This window comes from Dicentrarchus labrax, unplaced genomic scaffold (assembly GCF_905237075.1).
Source record: "Dicentrarchus labrax unplaced genomic scaffold, dlabrax2021, whole genome shotgun sequence".
In the NCBI taxonomy this organism is placed as follows: Eukaryota; Metazoa; Chordata; class Actinopteri; family Moronidae; genus Dicentrarchus; species Dicentrarchus labrax.
Genome location: NW_026136709.1, coordinates 19207119 through 19225630, shown reverse-complemented (window position 1 = coordinate 19225630; position 18512 = coordinate 19207119). Strand labels below are relative to the sequence as shown.

Genomic DNA, 18512 nt, shown 5'->3' with positions numbered 1-18512 from the left:
GCCAGAGCTGAACAGTGGATCTCAGAGAGTTTCTTCTCTGATCTGTTCTCTGACTTCAGGAACTCTTGGATCTCCTGATGGACTGAGTGGTCGTTCATCTCCATCAGACAGTGGAAGATGTTGATGCTTCTGTCAGGAGAGATATCATCCCTGTTCATGTCCTTCAGGTTGTTGATGGCTCTCTGGATGATTTCTGGACTGTTGTCTGTCTGACCCAGCAGGCCTCCTAAGAGTCTCTGGTTGGACTCCAGAGAGAGGCCATGAAGGAAGCGAACAAACAGGTCCAGGTGGCCATTTTTACTTTTGAAGGATTTCTCCATGGTGCTCATCAGAAAGACATCCAGAAATAGGCCTTTTTCAAGATGCAATTTGTATTTGTAGCCCAAGTCTTTTCCCAGGAAGTCCTCCAGTACGTCTGTGTTCCTGTTGGTGTTACAGTGTAACATGTAGACTGCAGCCAGAAACTCCTGAATGCTCAGATGAACAAAGCAGTAGACTGTTTTCTGAAAGACCACACTCTCTCTTTTGAAGATTTCTGTACAAAGTCCTGAGTACACTGAGGCCTCTGTGACATCAAGACCACACTGCTCCAGGTCTTCTTGGTAGAACATGATGTTTCCTTTCTCCAGCTGTTCAAACGCCAGCCTCCCCAGCTTCAGAAGAACTTCCCTGTCAGCCTCCATCAGCTCCTGTGGACTCTTCTTATGTCCCTCATCATACTTCTGCTTCTTCCTCTTTGTCTGAACCAGCAGGAAGTGTGAGTACATGTCAGTCAGGGTTTTGGGCAGCTCTCCTCTCTGGTCTGTAGTCAACATGTGGTCCAGAACTGTAGCAGTGATCCAGCAGAAGACTGGGATTAAACACATGATGTGGAGGCTCCTGGAGGTCTTGACGTGTGAGATGATTTTGCTGGACAGATCTTCATCACTGACTCTCCTCCTGAAGTACTCCTCCTTCTGCGCGTCAGTGAAGCCTCGTACTTCTGTTACCCTATCAACACATTCTGGAGGGATCTGATTGGCTGCTGCAGGTCTGGAAGTTATCCAGACGAGAGCCGAGGGAAGCAGATTCCCATTGATGAGGTTTGTCAACAGCAAGTTCACTGAAGACTTCTGTGTGACGTTGGAAACAACCACCTTGTTGTGGAAATCCAGTGAAAGTCTGCTTTCATCCAGGCCGTCAAAGATGAACAAAAGTTTATAGACAGTGAGCTGCTCTGCTGTGATCTTCTGTAATGTTGGATGGAAAACATGGAGCAGTGTGAGAAGACTGTACTGTTTTTGATCTTTGATCAAGTTCAGTTCCCTAAACGAAAACAGAATCACCAGACTGACATCTTGGTTTTCCAAACCCTCTGCCCAGTCCAGAGTGAACTTCTGCACTGAGAAGGTTTTTCCAACGCCAGCGACGCCGTTCGTCAGAACCACTCTGATGTGTCTCTGTTGGTCAGGTAAGGTTTTAAAGATGTCGTGGCACTTGATTGGAGTGTCATGGAGGGTCTCCATCTTGGAAGCTGTCTCAAGCTGCCTCACCTCATGTTGGGTATTGACCTCTTGACTCTGTCCCTCTGTGATGTAGAGCTCAGTGTAGATCCTGTTGAGGAGGGTTCCACTTCCTGTTTCATCAGTTCCTTCAGTCACATGTTTACATCTCATCTGCAGACTGATCTTAAGTTAATCTAAAACCTCCTGCAGACCACCACTCACTAAAAAGAGACAAAGGTTTTAGTCAAAACAAAGAATATTTGACAATATACAAATATAAACAGAAGTAAACCTTATGAAGCCCACACAGTGCACAATATGAGGAATATCTATGATGTGCAATAACACTGTTCAATATTGCCATGACGATATGACTTGCGATAAAAACAAACAGACAATACAGAGTTCATATTAGCTATGCAGTTCCTATGTCAGTGTGGTTTTCTGTTAATTAAGAACTGGTTAAGAATGTAATATTTTGAATAAAACTACATGTTGTTTCTAAAGCAGGAACTGTAATGTTTACAACAGCAAAGTCACTATAAGAACTCAATAATATCTCAAAACAAATATAAAATGTCAATAAAAAGAAATAATATTCCTGACATCAAAATACTGAATGAGGGTTAGAGTATCTGTCATTCATTCTGACTCTGATGTGAGACTCTCCTTGTTTGTCTCAGCCAGCAGCTCAGTTGAAAACAAGAATTTGCTAAGCTGAACTAAACAGACAGCTTTTATTTTGGTAGCAATTCACTATTAGCTGAGCTCAGCGCTGTGCGTGTGTAAAACATAGAGGAGGTGGATGAGAGAAACCGGACAGAGCAGATATCACTTCTCCACAGGTTTACATGGTTTTACTTGTTGAACAGTGTATTGATAAAGTGTTGGCTTTTATTGCACTGACTTCCAGTAACGAGCATAGTTGTCATCAAGCGTCTCCACACAGAAGTGATTTGGTTTGAGGGAGGAGACCACCTCAGGCCTGTTAATGACCTCTAGGTCAGGCAGTCATTCATGTAGCTGTAATAATAAAATGTAGCAGATACGGTTAAGATTAGATTAAGATGTACAGTCTTACTTTGTAGAGAGCTGGTCTGACTGGCTGTCTGCTGTCCAGCTCTTGTTCTGGATCTTTCTCCACACTGGGGACAGGAGGAGTCTCCTGATGAAGCACACTGGTCCCAGTATGAGGTGATGCACTGTCTGCAGAACCAGTGTCCACAGCTGATAGAGACTGGATCCTTCAGGACGTCCTGACACAAAGCACAGCAGCACAGCTGCCGCTCCACAGAGACATGACTCCTCTTCCTCTCTCTGTGAAGATATTTCTTCATTACTAAAATTATTTGTTGATTGTTGATGAAAAATATTGAGATTTGTCTTAAACAACAAATATTTACAGTGACGTCAACATCAGAGCAAAAATATATACATATTATGATATAATATATGAAATATAAATTCTAAAGTGTTTTGCTAAAGAAATAAACATTTTACATTTACATTTTACTTTGAAACAGTGTCTGCACTAATAGTTCTGCATCATGAAAATCAGTCAGTTTACAGTAAAAACAGTTTCTTACTTTGTGTCTGAGGGTCCAGGTTCATTACTGAAGTTCAGAGGAATATCATTGGACTGATCAGACTTCATAGACAGACAGCTGGACACTGGAGACTCTGCTCTCTGTCTGTTGTACTGAACTCTGCAAACACAAACATTTTTATTTGTATCACATGAATCCTTGATAAATTCCCTGAAGATAAAGCCGTTTAGGAAACTGTAAATAAACAAACTGCTGTTACTGTTGATAAATTAGAGATTTTGTATTAAAAATTTTATTAAATTAAAAGTTTGTATAATTCCTTTTAAATTAGATTTAGTTTTTCAGGGTGACTGACAGCTGCTGGATGATTTCTCTTTGTCAGAGTCACAAAAAGTTTATAAAAGTTTAGTTAAAAAATAAATTTTGATAGAAAATGTAATATACAAACACAAAATAAACAGAAAACATGACATCTGCAGAAATAACTGAAAATGAGTCATTAATGAGTTGGTCTTGGTTCTCTTACTTTGTGTCTGAGGGTCCAGGCTCATTACTGAAGTTTAGAGGAATATCATTGGACTGATGACTCTTCATAGACAGACAGTTAGACACTGGACACTCTGCTCTGTCCTCCTCTTCCTCCACACAAACACTCATCTTCTACACTTAAGTCAGTCGGAGAGATAAAATATTAACATACTGTGAGCTCAGAGCAGAAGAAACAGGAACAGGTTTGTTCAAGAGTCACTGGCTAGACTGAGAGAACAAGAAGTAACACACACGCACACACGCACACAGTACTCTGTATAGTATATAGAGTATACAATATAATATAGAACTCTACCTGGTCACTTTTCTTTAAACCTGTACTTGTTTTCTTGGGTTACAGTAGGTTTAATCTGGATTATTCAGTCAATCACAACTTTGTATCCACAGATGAAACAAACTGTTGAGTTCATTCTAACACTTCTGTCCTCTACAGTCCACAGGAAGAAAACTGACTCAGAGACTTTCACAGTAAATTAATAATAATGTTGTATTAACCCTCACCCTGCCTCAGCCTTCAGTTTTCCTCCATCTGCTCTGTCAACCTTAAATGGAGACTGAACCACTTTCAGGGTTCCCTCCCTGGTGTTATGTATACCTGGTCAGATCCTCCCCTCTCCATTTACAGGAAATCAGGTGAGTTTAACTGTGTGTGTGTGTGTGTGTGTGTGTGTGTGTGTGTGTGTGTGTGTGTGTGTGTGTGTGTGTGTGTGTGTGTGTGTGTGTGTGTGTGTGTGTGTGTGTGTGTGTGTGTGTGCAACATGATGTGTTCTGAGCGTCTTATGATCTTATGAGGTGTGGCAGAAATGCTGATTTAAGTGCCGAAGTAAGTAGTGTCTTGTGGGCTGGGCATCACACAATCACTTTTTTTCACACAAAATAGATCAAATTTGTTCATTAATTCAAATACAAATCTGCATAAACAATTATGTAATTTTCTACTGATTAAAATAAAAGTAAAGTGTTAATTTGGTACAAATCCAATTAACTGCTAATGTTATCTAGTCTTTTAGTAAAATAATAATAATGTTGTATTAACACTCACCCTGCCTCAGCCTTGAGTTTTCCTCTTTCTGCTCCGTCAACTCAAAATGGATACTGAACCAACTTAATACTTTGACCTGCATGGTTTCCTCCCTGGTGTTATGTAAGCTACCTGGTCAGCTCCTCCCTTCTCTATGTCCAGGAACTCAGGTGAGTTTGTGTGTGTGTGTGTGTGTGTGTGTGTGTGTGTGTGTGTGTGTGTGTGTGTGTGTGTGTGTGTGTGTGTGTGTGTGTGTGTGTGTGTGTGTGTGTGTGTGAGAGAGAGAGAGAGGGTGTGTTTGTGTGTGGTGCTCACACAGATCAGCTGTTCAGCATGATGTGTTCATGAGCGTCTCTCTTGGCTTGAAAAGACAATGAAATTGAGTTTTTATCAAAATGTTGGTAGTTGAATGATGTTTAAATGATGTAAATAAAATGTTGTGTTTAGATTACAACTAAAATGCAGTAAACTAAATTAAATGATTGTTTTCTTTTACAGACTTACAGGATGCCCCCCCATTTCATTTTTTGGGGATGATACTCTGAGCTGATATAGAGATGGAGATCTGAGAGGAGGCTGCTGTCCAAGCTTCATACCATGTTGGACAATGTCTCCCACCCACTCCACAATGAACTGGTCAAACACAGGAGGACTTTCAGTGCAAGACTCATTTCACCGAGATGAAGTCATTCATATATGTGGCCATCAAACTCTTTAACTCCTCCCTCATAGCGTCAAAACTCTGAGTCAATCAGTCATTAAACTGGTGCTGCTAATGTGCTATAAGTCGATTAAGGGGCAATACCCGGATCAGTGTGCAATACACTGGATTATTATGTTATTCTTGTTATTATTTAATCATTCTTTGTGATTATCTATAACACCACAATCTTAAACTCATGACAATAATCTTTTTGAAAGTAAATTAGGGATTAATCTGTGTTTGACACAGAGAGGAACAAGACCAGAAATGGTACTATGAGAAAACTCCTTGTGGTAAGTATATCTTACACACTGAATACAGAAGCACCTGTAATTAATTAAATTAACTGAAAATAACTCAAATAAACACACAAGCAGAGTGTAAAATAATGCACAACTCATCCAAAAACAAACTGGCTCAGTGGTTTGAACATGAAACGTTTTTCTAACCAAAATAAAAGTTTATCTTGAGTTCCACTTGGATGTATTTGACCAATAACTTGTGTTCAAGTTATGTATGATAGCAACTCTACAAGATCCCCAACAACCTGTGCTGCTCTGAATGTGACTGTATTGGATTAATGTGAGCAAATCCTCAGAAACTCATGAGAAACTGTAGCAAGCAGCTCTCAGCAACATCAACTAGAACTGCTTGATAATGTGTATATTAATTTAAGCTCATACATTTCCAACTTTATTATTGTGTATATATACAGTAAATTAATTTAATCACTACTGTTCACTGTTCTTTTGTTTCTTTTATGTTTGTTATTTTCTTTTAAAACATTTTATATGGAATCACTGCAAAACACTAACTTTTGTGCTGATGGTAAGAACTTAAAGTTGATCTTTAATTTTAAGTTTCTTACCTGTAGAGGGTGCTTCAACACAGTTAAGTGATTCAGTCACTTTACAAGGAGGCCGAAAAATTGTCACTTCTGAGTTTATAAAAACACTTTAAACTTGCTGTAAATATCTGACATACATTAAATACTTTTTATTCAACTGATTCTTTAATATCTTCCTATAACTTGCACCAGTAAATTCTGCTTCTGCAAACTTCTTGATTTTTCAGAGTGAATCAGCTGCAGCTCCATCATCACCATCATCTCCTGTTACTGAGGACGTCAACTCCTCACCTCAAACTGAGTTATTACTGAACATGACCTCCTGTATTAAGACCAGCGAATCAGTTTGAGAGTGACAGCAGCTTCTAATCCTGTTTTCAGTTTAACTCTGGGGCTTCCTTTTTATTGTTGATGTATGGAATTTGCCTTTAAGTCTCTAAAGTTTAATTCTTCTGTGTTACAACAGACTGGACGAGCACTTGTTGGAAACTGATTCACCTTAATTGTGTGAATAAAACATGATCTTTCTCAGTGTGCGAGTCAGAGTCAGATGGCTTTCCACCTTTGTTTTATGCTCAGAGTCTAATGAAGACATAAACAGCCGACTGCAAACTGAGAAACTACAGTAAAGCTTTGATGGAATCCAGACTTTGTTCAGGTCAATCAATCAAAAGTAAGATGTGATTTTAATATACAGATTTGTGTTTTTGATACAATATGAGAAAACAGAACAAATATATACACATAGATGATTATAATTGCTAATAATGACACATTACATAAATTCTAAACATATGTTTGCAGACTGATTTCGTGTCAAAAGAAAAAACTTGTCTGTATGCTGTACAAATGTTCTGGTGTTCAATGTGTGACCAGTGTTCAACACAGCACTGACTTCTCACCAAAATCCAGATATTTCAGTAACTTTAAGTAACTAATCAATATTTAACAATGGACCAAATAACAAAATGAAAATAGATAAATAGCATCAATAACTGCAACAACACAATCTGTTTGGATATACTAGAAAAATAGACTATTTTAAAAGATTAAAGATATATAAGCTTCGTTTAAATCCGAACTTTCAACAGGTTTTATCTTTTTGTTACAAACAGTTATCTGTTAAACTATGAGAAAAGTCTGGTATTTACAAAAGAGTATGAGGGCCACACATGAGTAAAAAATAAAGTGGAAGGTGGAAGATTTGTTTGCATTTTGCATTTTGAGAATAAAGTCTAAATATTGAAAATAAATTATAAATATTGAGAATAAAGTCTCAATATTGAGAATAAAGTCTAAATATTGAGAATAAAGTAGATGTTTCGAGATTAAAGATAATCTTTTAAGTCTAAGAGACTTGGGATGCAGCCTGTGAGTCCTGCTGGCTGTCCTACAGAGGAGAGGACAGATATACACAATCATAAATGACAGTAAAATCTGATAACAGCAGGCGCTGTGCCCTGTGTATAACATTATGATTATTACGATTAATGATCAGACTGTTTTGGTGGTGACCCCTCCCCATTTGGTGTCGTACATACAGGCAGGAATGGCGACTGATTCACAGGGAGTCCCACAACAAAGGTCCCAAAGTGCTATGGCATGTGGATTTGTATGATAAGCAGAAGCCATGCATAGCCATCAGTGGTTGCACTGATGATTTTAGTCACTATGTTGTGTGGATAGAACAAAAAACCCAACAGTAATAGTAGACTACTTTATCACACAACTGAGCGACGGAGCATTGACAGATGGACAGAAAATGGGCACACAGATAAATCTGCAAGATCTTCCTTCCCTTATTTTTTTCTTATGATTTTTCACATCAAATACCAAAATCAATTAGAAGTATAATGTGGAAATTAACTGCAAATCTCCATCTTTCCACAGGGCAGCAGCAGAGTAGTCCAGATACACTGATGATATCTTAGAGCAGTTCAGACTGCAGCTACGAGAGTCATCTCCACTGGTTGTGATACCTCTGTCAGTCACTGCTGGATGAAGCTCTCCTCTCCACTCTACACTTTGAGATCAGATTTGATGTTACAACAGTTTGATGAATGAGGACCACTGTCTCTGTACATCTTGTAATGCTGTCAGCTGGAATCCAGCTTTATTTCCTGTAGACATGAACACAACAACAACAGTTGTCTTCACATCAACTCAAACACATGATCACATCAAGCTTCTGGCTCATCTGATTGGCTGACTGTTCTCTCTCTCTCTCTCTCTCTCTCTCTCTCTCTCTCTCTCTCTCTCTCTCTCTCTCTCTCTGTCTCTCTCTCTGTCTTTCTGTCCAACCCTGAAGTCTGTCACCATCCTCCTCTCACAGCTTCCCTGAGGAAAGCAGCAAATACTGGATCTTTGCTTTGATACTAACTGTGTTTAGTACAATACTGCTGAAACCAGCATGGACTGACTCCAACCTTTTACTGACCTCAGTGTCTCCAGAGTCTCCAGTCTACAGTGTGGACTCTCCACAAGATCAGACAGCAGCTTCACTCCTGAACCCTGCAGGTAGTTTGCTCCCAGGTTCAGCTCTCTCAGATGGGAGGGGTTGGACTTCAGAGCTGAGACCAGATAATCACAGCTGATCTCTGACAAGCTGCAGCCCCTCAATCTGAATAAAGAATAAAAGATGTAAGTTTAGAAGACAATGTTCCTGCTTGAAATCATTCAGTGTTTAATCATTTGTTCAGAGCTGAAGAAGGTTTAGAATGTACAAGTTTAGAAAATGGAAACTCCAAACACCTGAACCCAACTGCAGGTCGAAACTGTAAAATACAAATAGGTTAAAAGAGCTCTCAATAATATTAATGACAACGCGCTGCTGCTTCAATAAAGACTTAGTGACTTTGGCTCTTAACCTCTGCCAGCTCCACCAGTGGCTCCATCTATACAAACTCATGTTGTGCAGCCAAACACAAATAAAAACACTTTCATGTCATATTAATCTCATCACAGAAGTAAAAAATGTCTGTGTCTGACCTCAGAGTCTCCAGTCTACAGTGTGGGCTCTCCAGAAAACCACACAGCAGCTTCACTCCTGAATCCTGCAGGTTGTTGAAGCTCAGCTCCAGAACTCTCAGATAGGAGGGGTTGGACTTCAGAGCTGAGACCAGATGATCACAGCTGATCTCTGACAAACTGCAGTCCCCCAATCTGAATAAAGTAAAAATCCATTTACACCAATCAGCCATAACATTATGAGCACTGTGAATAACACTGATTATGTGGTTATCGGAGCTCCTGTCAGTGGGTGGGATATATTAGACAATATTTTGTCCTCAGAGTTGATGCATTATAAGCAGGAAAAAGGGAAAGTGTGAGGATTTGAGCGACTTTGATAAGGGCCACATTGTGACGGGTAGACAACTGGTCAGAGCATCTCCAACCCTGGAGCGTTGTGGGGTGTTCCTTGACTGCAGTGGTCAGTACCTATCAAAAATGGTTCAAGTAAGGAACAGTGCTGAACCAGAGACAGTGTCATGGGCGGTCAAGGCTCACTAATGCACGTGGGGAACATATTTTTTATAAAAGTTACCTACTGCAGCTTTAAATATCAGATCTACAAGGGACAAAAAGTCAGTGAACTGACCTCAGAGTCCCCAGCCTACAGTGTGGACTCTCCAGAAAACCACATAGTAGCTTCACTCCTGAATCCTTCAGCTTGTTGTCACTCAGGTCCAGCTCTCTCAGATGGGAGGGGTTGGACTTCAGAGCTGAGACCAGATAATCACAGCTGATCTCTGACAAAATGCAGCCCCACAACCTGAATAAAAAATAAATTATGTAACTTTAGCACCACTGAAGAAGAAAACAGACTTTAGCATTAAGATACTCAGTGTGGATCAGTATAATATCAGCCTTATGTCTGCACTTTACTGTCACCACAACTTTCACATCATATTAATCTCAGCACAGAAGGAAAAAATGGTGTCTGACCTCAGAGTCTCCAGTCTACAGTGTGGACTCTCCAGAAAACCACACAGCAGCTTCACTCCTGAATCCTGCAGATTGTTCTTACTCAGGTCCAGATCTCCCAGATGGGAGGGGTTGGACTTCAGAGCTGAGACCAGATTATCACAGCTGACCTCTGACAAACTGCAGTTCCTCATTCTGAATACACAATAAATGATGCAGATCAAAATCCATTTATAATCCAATCAGATGTGTTTAGGTTTTAAATGTGTAGCTCAATCTTACTGTCCTAATCAATGAGCTTTTCTCTAAAATGAGTAGAGTGACTTCATCATTTTGTTATTGTGGATCATCATAATGTCAGCCTTTTACAGGCATCATCTAAATGTCACCACAACATTCATACACCTATTTATGTCAACACTGATCAATAACATGCTGCTGATCTCAGTCAAATCTGTAATACCGATCAAATCAAACATGTTGTTACTTTTATTTCATACTTTCACTTTCTTGTATCTTCTAATTCACTCTTGTGTTACTTTATCAAAAATACTAAGACAGATTTTTTTTCTACAGAATACTAAAAAGGGCCAATATGAAACAAATAAGACTAAAATAAATCATAATTTACAGAAAAACAAAACATTAAAAACCTCTTGAACACTTGTCCCAGCACTTCTGATGCTCTCATTTCAAACCACAGATCTAGATTATTTTGATCTCCATCAACACACATTGACTGATTCATCCTCAATCTTCTTTATAACAAGATGCGATCAAATGTGCACTGAGCAAGTGAGCTGCCTGTTCTCTTAATCTTAAATGTAACCAAGTACCTTCCTATGCAAATACAGTGTATTAAAAAACTTTGTGTTTTTAGTCATATGAGGAATGAGATCTGTCTTCTTGTCTGGATTCGTGTCTGGATGTAAAGAACATTTTAATGTTAAAATGTTGTGTATATAATTCTCTGTTTGTCTTTTGTTGTTCAATACTGACATTTTGATATGTGGATTCCCTTGCTGAACATGGTCTGTCATCACTTTAACTGTCTAAACTCATCATGTGACGAACTGCTAACAGATATAGGAAACAGCCCTTTATGCATTTTCTCCCATGACGCCCTGAATGCCGCTTTAAATAGTCATGAGATATGAAAGGCATTTTAAAATCACTGCCCACTTGCATGCCTCAGATTTCTTGAACAGTTCCAAAATGAATCCAGTTTGAGTACAGACTAAATTTGGAGGAAGAAACAAAACAAACCCACAAAACAAAAGAACTCAAGGGAACTTCAGTTATAAGTTTTAATTTGGCAGATGTACATTGTACAAGAGCAAAATACATGAACTGACCTTAGAGTCTCCAGTCCACAGTGTGGACTCTCTAGTCCAGCACACAACAGCTTCATATCTGAATCCTGCAGCTTGTTTTTACTCAGGTCCAGCACTCTCAGATGGGAGGGGTTGGACTTCAGAGCTGAGGCCACAACTTCACAATGAGTCTCTGAGAGTTTACAGCCAGAAATTCTGTGATGACAGAGAATATAAAACTTAAAGCAGCAACAAGGAACTTTCATTTTGTGTTGATTCTTGCACCCCTTATGGACAAAAACAGTAGTGTTCCCACTGCCTCCTTTCATTGATTTCAAGGGGAATCCAACCATATCCGACCCAGTAGCAGACATTAAGAAGAACCATATAGAAATGACCAACCTTCTTGCTCATGGATCTTGTTTTCTCATGTAGGTCAAATAGAGGTATCAGTATTAATATTAGACTGTTTTAACTCCCTGTAGTAGGTAACAGTTTATTAAAAAATAATTTGCATCACAAAGCACATTAACATGAGCAGCTGTAGCTCAGCTGTCAGTTGGTCAGCTATTGATCACAAGATTTGTGAATGTAAATCTCTGTAGCTTATAACTGCACTCATATACATTTATCTCAGCCATGTGCACACCCCGATGCGCGTGGACTGCGAGAGCCTGATTATCACTGCTTGCAGCTTTAATTATAAACTTAAATACTAATGTGAGTGACATTACGGTGACCAGATGGACCAGGAACATTTTAAAAATGGGACAAGCTTTGAAAAACTCTATCAATGAACATTACTCAAGTAGCTTTGGAAAAAAACAGTTTATAGACCAGTCCATTGAAATACCACCAGAGAGAGAGAGAAAGACTCCTCACTGTTTATAAATCAAACTAATTTCTAATGTAGCAAAATATGAAAATATACATACAACTAAACATAACTAAACAATGTAAAGTTGCACATTTAATTGAATGAATTAAAAATAAATACTGTTGTTATAAAATGATGAGTTTTACTGCTGGATTTGTATCAGGGTTCCATCACCCAAAGAAAGACATTTAGAAGATGATAGAAGATAATTGTGTTCACTAACTTGATATAAACATAAACATGATTTTTTTTACATAGTTTAATGCAGAATTATTTCAACTTTTTTAGTGTGGAGGTTTTATATTGTTCATGTGTTAAGTGTGTATGTTAACTCTAAAACTGATCAACTTCATGTTGCTTCATAATATTAATCACATCTGGACTTACAGAGCCTTTCTGCAGTTCCTCACAGCTGGAATCAGTCTCCGTTGTCCCTCCACTGATGTGTTGTACTTCTTCAGGTCCAGCTCATCCAGAACCTCCTCTGACATCTGCAGTATGTAGGCCAGAGCTGAACAGTGGATCTCAGAGAGTTTCTTCTCTGATCTGTTCTCTGACTTCAGGAACTCTTGGATCTCCTGATGGACTGAGTGGTCGTTCATCTCCATCAGACAGTGGAAGATGTTGATGCTTCTGTCAGGAGAGATATTATACACGTTCATCTTCTTCAGATTGTTGATGGCCCTCTGGGTTATTTCTGGACTGTTGTGTGTCTGACCCAGCAGGCCTCCTAAGAGTCTGTGGTTGGACTCCAGAGAGAGGCCATGGAGGAAGCGAACAAACAGGTCCAGGTGGCCATTTTTACTTTCAAGGGATTTCTCAATGGTTCCTATCAAGAAGACATCCAAGGGTGAGTCACTGCAGTCTTTTCCCAGGAAGTTCTTCAGCACGTCTGTGTTCCTGTTGGTGTAACAGTGGAACATGTAGACTGCAGCCAGAAACTCCTGAATGCTCAGATGAACAAAGCAGTAGACTGTTTTCTGGAAGATCACACTCTCTCTTTTGAAGATCTCTGTACAAACTCCTGAGTACACCGAGGCCTCTGTGACATCAAGACCACACTGCTCCAGGTCTTCTTGGTAGAATATGATGTTTCCTTTTTCCAGCTGTTCAAACGCCAGCCTCCCCAGCTTCAGAAGAACTTCCCTGTCAGCCTCCATCAGCTCCTGTGGACTCTTCTCATGCCCTTCATCATACTTCTGCTTCTTCCTCTTTGTCTGAACCAGCAGGAAGTGTGAGTACATGTCAGTCAGGGTCTTGGGCAGCTCTCCTCTCTGGTCTGTAGTCAACATGTGGTCCAGAATTGTAGCAGTGATCCAGCAGAAGACTGGGATTAGACACATGATGTGGAGGCTCCTGGAGGTCTTGATGTGTGAGATGATCCTGCTGGACAGATCTTCATCACTGACTCTCCTCCTGAAGTACTCCTCCTTCTGGGTGTCCGTGAAGCCTCGTACTTCTGTTACCCTGTCAACACATTCAGGAGGGATCTGATTGGCTGCTGCAGGTCTGGAAGTTATCCAGACGAGAGCCGAGGGAAGCAGTTTCCCCTTGATGAGGTTTGTCAACAGCAAGTTGACTGAAGACTTCTGTGTGACGTTGGAAACAACCACCTTGTTGTGGAAATCCAGATGTGTCTCTGTTGGTCAGGTAAGGTTTTAAAGATCTCGTGGCACTTGACTGGAGTGTCATGGAGGGTCTTCTTCTTGGGAGCTGTCTCAAGCTGCATCACCTCATGTTGGGTATTAACATCTTCACTCTGTCCCTCTGTGACGTAGAGCTCAGTGTAGATCCTGTTGAGGAGGGTTCCACTTCCTGTTTCATCAGTTCCTTCAGTCACATGTTTACACCTCGTCTGCAGACTGATCTTATGTTCATCTAAAACCTCCTGCAGACCACCACTCACTAATAAAAAGAAAAAAGTTTGAGACAAAACAAAGAAAATTTAAGAAACTGCATATAACCAATAAAAATTAGCAGTTTTAGGGCAATATCAGAAATGCTAAATTTTCTGTCATCTTCTGACTTTGAGTCAGCATACATCTGTGATTGACAAGAGAGGCGACAGGCTGAGCCTCAGCAGCTCATCTGCAGCTCTTCACATAAACAGCTCACAGTGGCTGTTCATTCATCTGTGCAATATTTAAAACTGATCTACTGATCAAATAATGCAGAATATGTTTATCTCTTGCTTTATAAACCTCTATTTATTGAACAGCACCTCAAACAAAGCTCTGTAATGTAATGTCTGGGACAAATACACTCTGTAGCGGCTATGCCTAAACTTAAAGCCACTGAGGTTTATATTGACAGGCTAATAATTGAGGGGCTTGTGGCACCGCTTTGTTGTGCCGAGTGAATGTTACCGTTAAAGGTCTTCAGTTTGTTAAGAATCCCTAACCATTGTCCATAATCTCCACACAGACAACATTATTCACAAATAAAACAACACAGCGTTTACCTGTAGCATGTCCTAGCATAGTGGTCAAAAAACTATTTGTGCTCTTCTGTCCATCAACACCTGATGCTTTTCGTGACATTCCTACACAAAGCCACCCAACTAGATTAATTTGACGCTCCTACACACTGGTCCTATAGGCTATAGCTAATTCACAATATAAGCCTCCCACTGGTTTGCTTGTGGAAAACTTTCATGTGAAGCAGCAGCAGGAAATGTTGAATCTACATGAGCACCAACTTAACAAAGCTCTGATATTACTAAAGTAGCTACTAAAGCTGACATCTGAATGATCAAACAGAAACACAGTGAGAGAGAGTAAACTCTAGCTTACAGAAATTCACTGAGAAGCTACAATATTTTACCCAACAAAATCGTTTGTGCCACATGTCAGTTAGAACAATATGTTGAAGGATTTTAGTGTTCACTGTGTGGTTATATTATGTTATTACACATTGTGACATTCCTAACTCAGGAGGCTCTTGTCATCTCATGCCTAAACTACTGCAACTCACTCCTGTCTGCCTGCATGTGCCATCTGACCTCTGCAGCTCATCCAGAATGCAGCAGCTCAGCTGGTCTTCAACCTACTGAAGTTCTCCCACACTACACTGCTCCTCCACACCCTGCACTGTCTACTGGGGGCTGATCAACTCCATTTTCTAGTCACTGGTACTTGCCTACTGTGCTGCCAATGGTTGAAGCTCATCCTACATCCAGGACAAGGTCAAACCAAACCAAGTCCATCCACTACACTCCGCTCACAACTGTTTGTTGTCCTGGATCCATATTGTTAAAATAAGATCCCCACTGACATCAGGACAGCAGAAACTGTACACATCTTCAGCCTGAAAACTCTAAAACTAAATGTAGCACCCGATGATGTTCAGCTTATTTGATGAAGTTGATGTAGTTACATGATTCATGTAATTTTTGGGTTGTATCCACATGGTTGAATGAACTTATTGTAAGTCTCTAAATAAACGTAATGTAATGAAATGCAGCAGGTTTCATTAAGATTAGATTAAGATGTACAGTCTTACTTTGTACAGAGCTGGTCTGACTGGCTGTCTGCTGTCCAGCTCTTATTCTGGATCTTTCTCCACACTGGGGACAGGAGGAGTCCCCTGATGAAGCAGACTGGTCCCAGTATGAGGTGATGCACTGTCTGCAGAACCAGTGTCCACAGCTGGTAGAGACTGGATCCTTCAGGATGTCCTGACACATAACACAGCAGGACAGCTGCACCTCCACAGAAACATGACTCCTCTTCCTCTTTCTGTGAAGACATTTCTTTATTACTAAAATAATTTATTGATTGTTGATGAAAAATACTGAGATTGGTCCAACACTGTCTATATTTTATATATATATATATAACAGTGTTTTGCTAAAGAAATAAAATAAGACATATAACATTTTAGTTTAAAACAGTGTCTAATAGCACTAATAGTTCTGTATCATGAAAATAAATCTTCTTGCTCAATGAATCATCTTCCATTATGTCAGTTTACAGTAAAAACAGTCACTTACTTTGTGTCTGAGGGTCCAGGTTCATTACTGAAGTTTATAGGATCAACTTTAGACCGAACACTCTTCATAGACAGACAGCTAGACACTGGGGACTCTGCTCTCTGTCTGTTGTGCTGAACTCTACAAACACAAACATATTTTTAATTGTATCACATGAATCATTGATAAATTCTCTGACTTTTCTTAGATTAGATCGCAGATTTTCTGGTTGACTGACAGCCACAGTCACAAAGAGGAAGATGGAACGAAAGATTTATCTTTGTCAATGTCACAAAAAGTTTATAAAAGTTTGGTTTAAAATACATTGAGGGAGAAAATTGTACATACAAACACAAAATCAACCGAAAACATGACATCTGCAGAAGTAAAAAATGAGTCATCAATGAGTTAAAAGCAGTTCTCTTACTTTGTGTCTGAGGATCCAGGCTCATTACTGAAGTTTATAGGATCAACTTTAGACCGATCACTCTTCATAGACAGACAGCTGGACACTGGAGACTCTGCCCTGTCCTCCTCTTCCTCCACACAAACACTCATCTTCTGCACTTAAGATAAAATAATAGAAGAATCAGGAAAAACAGGTTTATTCAAAAGTCACACTGATTGAGAGAGCAGAGAGAACAGTACACACACACACACACACACACACACACACACACACACACAGTACTCTGTATAGTATATAGAGTATACAGTATAATATAAAACTCCTACTGGTCACTTTTCTTTAAACCTGTACTTGTTTTCTTGGGTTACAGTAGGTTTAATCTGTATTATTCAGTCAATCACAACTTTGTATCCACAGATGAAGCAAACTGTTGAATTAATTCTAAAATGTCTGTCCTCTACAGTCCACAGGAAGAAAACTGACTCAGAGACTTTAACAATAAATAATAATAATGTTGTATTAACCCTCACCCTGCCTCAGCCTTCAGTTTTCCTCCTTCTGCTCTGTCGACTCAAAATGGAGACTGAACCAACTGAACACTTTCACTTTCAGGGATTCCTCCCTCTTCTCATGAACCTGGATCACCTGCTCAGTGTTGCTCCTCCCCTCTTCATTTACAGGAAATCAGGTGAGTTCATCTGTGTGTGTGTGTGTGTGTGTGTGTGTGTGTGTGTGTGTGTGTGTGTGTGTGTGTGTTGCTCACAAAGATCAGCTGTTTAACATGATAAACGTCTCGTGGGTTTGACAGATGTAATTAAAATAAGTAGTTTGATATGTTTTAACACTAAAATGTATACGTATATATAATGTTATATAACACATTACAATCTAACAGCACCACTAACTCAACCTCTAAAATAAAGTTTAATCAACCTCTGTAAAACAGTTTCACTTTGTATGTGCTTCATTATACTGAAGCAGATTGGGGACATCTGCTGGCAAAAAGCAGCTCCAGCAGGAGCTACAGAACATGAACACTGGTGATAACAACTGATTTCTGAGGGGAAAAAGCTCCACAGGTTGACTTTATGAGTCTGTGCTGATCATCTAATGTGAAAACTAGCAGAGTCACACATAAAACTCTAACTCACTGATGTTTTCACTTCTTAAACTTTTAGATTTAAACGTTATACACGTGGAGCAAATTCACTGAATGTTTCACTTTGATTTGAAAACAAGGCTCCTGTGACATAAAGACAGTGAATGAAACAGATCTTCCATTGCAGAGTAAAGCATTCAGTTCACTCAGTGCAGGGTGTCATTTATTGTACAATGTTAAAGGAAAGTAGTGCATTGTAGAGGAAAATTATTACCATTTAGTAATTCTCTGTTAACTTGTGTATGAACCATACATTTCTGAGCTAAATCTTTGTATGTAACCACATTATGAAACAGGAAACTATAACTCTCTGTATTAATCTTTGTATGCAATCTTTGTTGGTTAAACCACAACTCTATGTGGTATACTGCTCTGTAAGGAAGCAGGCCTGGCTCCATTTCCGGCTGAACTATACCTGAACTCAAAGGCAAACCCCTAATACTGTCGATGACCTATTCCGAGTACAATAACCACATTATGTGCCAAGACTGAAATGTAGCCTAGCCTACACATAAAACTTAATTCCTACTTTGGTTTGAGCCCGCTCTTAGAAATGCATCTTTTACGACTTACCAATGTCTATGACCTAATCTGTTACTGTTGAAAAACGGAAGTAAATACGCTGTTTCTCTGCATTTACCATAATGCTGTGAATACTTGTACACTCGAAATTTAAGTGGGGCTGATTTGACCACGGAGATCGGACTCA

General features: G+C 39.6%; 2 protein-coding genes across 38 annotated transcripts in view; both read right to left on the bottom strand.

Moving 5' to 3' along the window:
• LOC127369243 (NACHT, LRR and PYD domains-containing protein 12-like) overlaps positions 1-18512 on the bottom strand; it is a 54813-nt gene that overhangs the window by 9212 nt on the left and 27089 nt on the right. For 6 of the 33 annotated variants that reach the window (XM_051410377.1, XM_051410381.1, XM_051410378.1 and 3 more), the window contains 4 exons: positions 11431-11554; positions 10097-10270; positions 9750-9923; positions 9140-9313 (listed from right to left, as the gene is read on the bottom strand). The exons of 4 other annotated variants lie outside the window; for them this stretch is intronic. In XM_051410377.1, the coding sequence (XP_051266337.1) occupies positions 9140-9313; positions 9750-9923; positions 10097-10270; positions 11431-11554 (646 nt within the window). Of the gene's footprint in view, positions 1-6818; positions 8272-8588; positions 8772-9139; positions 9314-9749; positions 9924-10096; positions 10271-11430; positions 11605-12652; positions 12745-18512 lie in introns of those variants that run through there. 23 more of the 33 variants (XM_051410380.1, XM_051410388.1, XM_051410384.1 and 20 more) reach the window with 11 other exon arrangements.
• On the bottom strand, positions 1565-17205 carry LOC127369245 (RING finger protein 39-like). 5 transcript variants are annotated; one of them, XM_051410421.1, is made up of 5 exons: positions 17175-17205; positions 3558-3691; positions 3071-3190; positions 2566-2801; positions 1565-1705 (listed from the first exon to the last, which is right to left on the bottom strand). In XM_051410421.1, the coding sequence occupies exons 2-5, from the start codon at positions 3686-3688 to the stop codon at positions 1674-1676; spliced, it is 519 nt and encodes a 172-aa protein (XP_051266381.1). In that variant the 5' UTR covers positions 3689-3691; positions 17175-17205; the 3' UTR covers positions 1565-1673. The 5 variants fall into 5 exon arrangements, with proteins under 5 accessions (XP_051266381.1, XP_051266379.1, XP_051266378.1 ...); XM_051410419.1 differs by lacking the exon at positions 17175-17205 and adding an exon at positions 4623-4996 and having other exon boundaries at positions 3558-3696; XM_051410418.1 differs by lacking the exon at positions 17175-17205 and adding an exon at positions 4623-4993.

Excerpts from the sequence above, each read along its gene's own strand:
- LOC127369245 (XM_051410421.1), bottom strand. The coding sequence starts at position 3,688 with ATGAGTGTTTGTGTGGAGGAAGAGGAGGACAGAGCAGAGTGTCCAGTG. Across the intron at positions 2,802-3,070 it reads CCTGGACCCTCAGACACAAA|AGAGAGGAAGAGGAGTCATG; the intron begins GTAAGAAACTGT and ends ATATCTTCACAG. Across the intron at positions 1,706-2,565 it reads TCAGACCAGCTCTCTACAAA|TGAGTGGTGGTCTGCAGGAG; the intron begins GTAAGACTGTAC and ends GTCTCTTTTTAG.